At 44.8% G+C, this 6,622-nt stretch overlaps 1 protein-coding gene across 2 annotated transcripts; it reads left to right on the forward strand.

Moving 5' to 3' along the window:
• Positions 1-494: 494 nt before the first annotated feature.
• Tmem100 (transmembrane protein 100) lies at positions 495-6,286 on the forward strand. Of its 2 annotated transcripts, none has more exons than XM_055620129.1 (3): positions 495-544; positions 3,338-3,479; positions 5,029-6,286. In XM_055620129.1, exon 3 carries the CDS (start codon positions 5,100-5,102, stop codon positions 5,502-5,504), a length of 405 nt encoding a protein of 134 aa, XP_055476104.1. In that variant the 5' UTR covers positions 495-544; positions 3,338-3,479; positions 5,029-5,099; the 3' UTR covers positions 5,505-6,286. The 2 variants fall into 2 exon arrangements, with proteins under 2 accessions (XP_055476104.1, XP_055476105.1); XM_055620130.1 differs by lacking the exon at positions 495-544 and adding an exon at positions 2,899-2,921.
• The last annotated feature ends 336 nt before the right edge of the window (positions 6,287-6,622 follow it).

Consider the following 6,622-nt stretch of genomic DNA (forward strand, 5'->3'; position numbering starts at 1 on the left):
TCCTATCACTTAACTATCCTGCTGACAGAGACCTGCAGGGGATCTCACTCTCCCTTCTCAGAGCTCTCCAAAAGCTTGCCTTCACCCATGCCCGTCCCTCCACCCACCTTCCCCCTCCACCACTAATACAGAAAACAGCAGAGGGGTTCTTTTCTGCGGCTTCACATTACAAAAGAATGATATCAAAAATAGGATCTTGGTTAGAGTAAAACTTTAAAAAAAAAAAAAGAATGCTTGCATACAGATTTAAAATGAAGAGAACAATTCGGGAGAGGTTCTTAGTAACCTTTTAAATAATTGGATTATTATGGACTCACGCCTGTAATTACAATGTATGGTGTGGGCACCGAGAAAAACACAAGAGTAAAATTCGACAGCATGTAAGGAATTTCCTCTCACCAAATTGTCTCCGGTCCCTTAACGGTCTGTAAGTCCCGCTGAGTACTTTGTGCACGGTCCCTAACGCGGTGATTTGCATCCCACTGTCGGCCCTTGCTGTTGGCTGCCGCTGGCAGCTGTCTCAGTCCGATTCTGACTGAGAAAGGTAAGGCTGGGTTTCCTTGCTCTTTGAAAGATCTGGGAAAGACTTGTAGAACGCCTGCCTGCCGGGGTTCGCTGTGGGAGGATTGCTACCATTCATGCATTGAGATGCCTTCAGAAAAGTTTTCCAGACTCGAGCCTTCCCCAAGCCCTGAGCTCTAAAAAGAACCAGGGAGATTTCCTCTCCCTTCTGCAGGGTAGAGGGCTTGCAGAAAGGAGGCTGGATGCATTGTGATGAGATTTTGCACGTGGGGCCAGGTGTCGCTGGAATGATTCCCAAGGGTTTTCACTGTGTGGGTGTGAGAATGGGCATTCAAAGGCACTTTGCAGGCGTCTCCGTGAAATTCTTTTTGAATTTCTTCTTGAGAGAGAAAGTTGGTAAAAGCTGCTTGTGTCCCGGGTTGCCTTGGTATCTATCTTTTCTGGCACGATTTCTGGTTATTTCCTAAGCTTTCTAGTTCTTTAAATTTACCCGTGCAAACCAGCAGTCGCCTGACTTTGGAGACTGACATCTTCATACCTAGACAGATGTGTTCACGCTGTGCTGGGAGAGTGACATGGGCCGTCACACCTGAAGGCTGAAGCTTTAGTATTAGAAGTAGCAACAAGCCTGTGGCCTTCCACCCTAGCGGCAAGGCTCTGTTTGCTCTCTCTTTACCAGTACGGCCAGGGGCTCATCCTGGGAAAGGATGTCTCTCTCCCCTCTATAGTTTCATTCCTTTACTTTTGGCTTTGGAGACAAGGAAAAAACAATCCCTCGGTAGGATACGGTGATGTCAGGTGGAGCTTCCTTCGTGCAATTGCAATTGTGGATTTGTTTGATTTGCAGAAAATGCCCTGTGCTAGGAATCAGGGAGGGCTTAAGATGAGCGTTCTCAGGTGGAAAGACATTCTCTTTGATGTCGCTCACTCCCTAGGCGACCACCATCTCCTGAAATGCCCTGGTTCCAAATAATCCCAATCTCAACCCTTAGTGATGCCATTGGTTACACGTGTGATACATGCTCATAGCTGTGAGCATGCAGCAGCCTGACTCTCCAAGTAGCCAGCGGGCACCTGGTACCCAGGATGCTGGAGGGAGGCCTCTGACTCAGCCAGGTCTCAGGGACTTCTCAGTGTGATCTCTTGGAACAGAGAAGCCCTAGCTCTGGCTTACATCTGAGGAAAAAGGACTCCTGATCTCTCCATGGCCTTGTTTGTAGGCTGGGCTAGAAGGGTGAGGAGTTGAGGAGGTGGTGTCTGAGAGGATCCAAACCAGTGGCTTAAAGAGAGCTGAGCATCCCACAGCTGGGAAAACAAAGCTAGTCCACTGTTACTAAATAAATAAACCCAGTGCCAGGATTTATTAAGACTTGCACAGGTTAAAGAAATCGTGAGTAGATAGCCTTTAGAAATATAGGGACAGGCTTATCATAGTGCCCCAGTGTGTTCACCCATCTTTTCTCACCTCAGGCTTTATGCTTTTCAAATACTTTACCATTTAAGTAGCTTCTCTGTAACAAAGCATAGGCGTAGCAGGCCAGGGGTGATGATGGGACATAGATTTGAGTTTGTTATTTAAGAGAATGGTGTACCAGGTACGTGTGTTTGAATAGTCAAGATATATCGCTGATTAAAATGGGTCTAGGCACAGCGGGCTTGGCACAGGTGAGCAGGTTGTTCTGGACCTTCTTACACAGACTCTACATTTACAAGCTTCGTGGACAAGCTCACACCTTCTTACACAGACTCTACATTTACAAGCTTCGTGGACGAGCTCATACCCATTCATGACTTAGGTACAGTGTGCCTGGCGATGAAGGTCTGTGACTCTAGCTTTTGAAAAAACTGAGATGGGGGATTTAAAGATCAAGGCAGAGACTGAACTGGGAATATAGTTCAACGATGAAGTAATTGCCTCGTCTAGAGGGAGAATGTGACTGGGGCCTGAAGCAAGTTCTTTCTTTGCGAACTTTGTCGTACTTCATATTTATTTACCTCTGTGAGCCCCCATAACTTCATTCACAAATGAGTGAGAATTAATACTGGTGTGTGGCAATCCTTAGTATCATGCCACGCCCATCGTAGGCGCTCGCTCTGTCGATAGCAGCAGTGTTGATGACTCATCCCCTCGTACAAGGAGTAAGCTATCCTCCCGAAGTCAAGATAGCCAGGTTTTCACAGGTTAGCCAGAAACCAGCAAGTCCCACCCTCTTCTGTAAACGAAGAAACATCAAACACGGGAAGGGCGTTTAAGCTTTCGGTGGCCATCTCTGGGAGAGCTAGGAGCATGGGTTTCTGTTGGTCTAGAGACTGGGATCATCGCCTTGACAACTCCACAGCTGTTCCTGCCTCCGAGGAGCGTCTGTCCCCCCCCGCCCCCAGTGCTGTCCCTCAGTTAGGTCTGCAATGCTGACTCTGGGATTCTCTTATGAAAATGCCTGATGGGCAAGCCAGAGGAAGATCTGGAGTTTGGCTGGGGAAAAAATGAGTAATTCAAAGCAGCCTGCGTAGTAAACGCTGCGAGAGAAATAAAAGTCGACGCTTGCTCCTGTCTCTGGGGACTCTGAAGTGATGATCCCGAATTACCATGTCACTGAGCGGAGTTGGGGCAAGCCAAAACTCAGAATCTGCTGGCAAGGAAAAGAAGGAAGAAAAAAAAATGACAGGGAGGGGCAGACCAGAGGAGGAGGGAGTAAAATGAGATGGGGAGGGGAAGACCAGCGTCAGTTAGGAGCAGGGGTGGCATGAAACAAGAGCTCCAGGATTTGAAGCCTTCTCTACAGTTAAGTATTTTTATGTCTGTTCTGTCCCCCAGGGGCAATCCCTGATCTGTCATAATGCCCAGTGGGTGACAGGCTCTTTCTCAGAAGCTGAACAACGAAGAGAAGATATACTCTCGCTGGTCCTTCTCTCCCAAGCCAGGTGGCTTCTCTGGTAATGGACTGCCTTTCTGTGAGGTATGTGCTGTTAATCTGGAGGCATATCTTTGATTTTAAGTCTCAGTCTTGTGGGGAGGGAGTCTTGTATTTTAATGTTTTTTGTGTGTTTGTTTTTTCCCAGATGAAATGTCAAATATCCTTTCACTGACCCAGCCTGGTTAGGGCATCATTGTACAGTTAGTGGTTAATTTGTTGGTGACTAAACATTGTATACGAGTTACATCAGGTAGACCTCTCTAACATTGTCATTGCCTGATGAGTAATATTTTAATCCCCCAGGGAGGAATGAGCAAAGTTTGATTCAGTCTTGTGTTTATTTTCAATTAACGCTTAATACATTCAAAGGATTAATGTCACCAAAATGATACCGTGTCCCACAAATCTGCAGCCCCTGCAACTGCTCAGCCTCTCCAGGGTTCAAGTCCATGGCTCGACAGGTCTGCGCTTCAGATGAGAACTTCTTCCTGGTTTCTCAAACTAGGGTTTCAGTCAGATGCCTTTTCATCTTGGGTTTTGTACTAAAACCTTCACGTTCAAAATACCCAGGAAGGGGCAAGTTTTATACAGAAGGTTGTTGAAGAAAAAAAATGAATTGGCCACATTGTGTGTGTGTGTGTGTGTGTGTGTGTGTGTGTGTGTGTGAATATTTATACTTATTTGTGTTAGCGTCTTATAAAATACAGAATAACAAAATTCCTTGCTGATTTTACATGGGAAATTTGAAAATGACAGCTAGCTACTCTAATAGTCGATTAATAGCTAATTTTTGTCTGAAGAACTCAAAAAGAAAATAAGAAAAATAACTAGTCGTATCCCATAAAGTGGTCAAAAATTTATTTTTTCTTATTTTCCCCTTTTGTATGGGTAAGGGAATATTGCCACAATCTAATCATAAGTCCTAAAGTGGTTAGCAACTAGATTTTTGCTTGTTTGTTTTTCTGACTTGCACATATGTCTCAGGGTTGAGTTGAGAAGTGGTGGAGGAGAGGGTGAGAGTTGGGCTAGGGTGGGGTTGGAAAGGTCCCCAGCACATGCTTTACAGTTCGCCCTGTTGAAGGAGCTGCCAGTGGATGGAGCAGCACGTCCCCTGTGCACTTGCTGTTTGTCGTGACTTTGATTTCATGAGCAGTGAATGGGTGATAGCTTGGAAAGAATGCGTGTCATGCCCGGCAAAATTGGCAGAGTTCAAGTTGCCATGAGTTGTGGAACTGTTTATAGCATATTCTCTTAAATGAGCCATTCTTTTAATTCGAATTCAGGCTTACTCTGTGCTTAGAGAAGATAAAGGCAATGGGCGAAGAAGAAGGCTTATAAAAGATATTTGCAGACCACCAGGGAATAGGAAATACTGCAAAAAAAAAAAGCTTCCTCCTTTTTATCTCTCTCCTTTTGTGCACATAGCTGCTTCACCCTCTTTCACCCACTGCAAAAGAATGTCACAAATAGAGAATGCAAATAAGCGAGGCCAGGTGTCCTGGAGACAGGAGGTGGCTCTCCACCTCCCTGCTTCCATTTGCAGGGCTGGTGCTGATGAAGTAGCTGATGTCTCCTGCTCTCTTCTTCACAGCTTTCACCCTGGAAAGGCTTTCCAAATCTAGCCGGTGAAGCAAGATAGGAAACATCCTCAGAAAAAAAAAAATGACAGAAGAACCCACGAAAGAGAACCTGGGATCACCAGAGTCTCCCACACCTGTGATAATGGAGAAAAGCCCTCAGCGTGAAGTTGTGGTCACCGCCGTACCCTTGGTCAGTGAGGTTCAGTTGATGGCCGCCACAGGGGGTGCCGAACTCTCCTGCTACCGCTGCATCATCCCCTTCGCTGTGGTAGTCTTCATCACCGGGATCGTGGTCACCGCTGTGGCTTACAGCTTCAATTCTCACGGTTCCATCATCTCCATCCTCGGCCTGGTCCTTCTGTCCTCTGGACTCTTTTTGTTAGCCTCCAGCGCCTTGTGCTGGAAGGTCAGACAAAAGAACAAGAAAGTCAAGAGAAGGGAGAGCCAGACGGCTCTCGTGGTAAATCAGAGAAGCTTATTTGCTTAAGACTGAGTGAGACCAAAGGGAAAATTTCACCCTAACGCTCTGCTATAACTTGTTGAGTTCATTCAGACAGAACCAGCCCAGGAGGGAATGGGCTCAGCTTCGGAAAGAAGTACCAACATGGAAATGGGACACAGAGAGAACTGAAAATGAGGGGTCAAGACAGTTCCCCCTTTGTAGGGAATAATATCTTCTTTAATGACAAACTTAATCCTAAGGGCTATTTCTAAGGCAAAAGAAACAGATTTCTTTTTACCTTAAACATTTGGGGGGCGTGGGATATGGACAGCATTAAATAACACTTGGTTTACCTTAGAAAGTGATGATGGACAAATAGTGAGAGCCCTGGTGTACCAGGTCCATGGAAGAAATAGCCCACACTCTGGCAAGCAGCGTTATAAAATTGTTTCACTAAAGGCCTACATTGGCTTGGCATTTCTATGTACCTAAAACAATTCAGTTACATATATATATATATTTTTTTTTCCCAATAAGTTGATTCTCTGACCTCCCTTTTAAAAGCTTTCACTTTCAGTAACTCATCACTTAGAGGTACTTTATTTTGAAGAATAGACTAATATTTTTTTATATTTTAACAATGGACAATTCTAGGTGATCGTAATGCTATGTCAGAAGAAAACGGGAAAGTAGAAGATAACACAAATGACATGGGGCAATGAAATTAATACTGAAATAATCCAATATAGCACCTTTGGTGATTTTTTATACAAAAGTTCAATGTGCATTTTACTCAAAATAATAAATGCTCATAGCTGCTGAAACTTCTTAAATGGTTGTTTCTGCTGTCCTAATTCTTTCCAGATTTATTTTGTTTGAATTATGTATATTCTTGTGAGTCTGTGTTGGGATTTGTGCACATGAGTGTAGGTGCTCTTGGAATCCAGTAGAGGGTGTCTGAAATCCTGGGTCTGGAATTACTGGTGGTTGTAAGCTGCCTTGCTTCGGTGCTAGGAACAGAATCTGAGTCCTCTGCAAGAACAGGGCATGTTCTTAACCCCTGTGTCACCTTTCTAGCACTTATTAATGTTTGTCTTTATTCCAAATTGTCAGTCTCCCCCATCTCATTTGCAAAGCATTGATTCTTATGTTTCTTAACTGGA

This window comes from Psammomys obesus, unplaced genomic scaffold (assembly GCF_907164565.1).
Source record: "Psammomys obesus unplaced genomic scaffold, mPsaObe1.curated_primary_1811, whole genome shotgun sequence".
In the NCBI taxonomy this organism is placed as follows: Eukaryota; Metazoa; Chordata; class Mammalia; order Rodentia; family Muridae; genus Psammomys; species Psammomys obesus.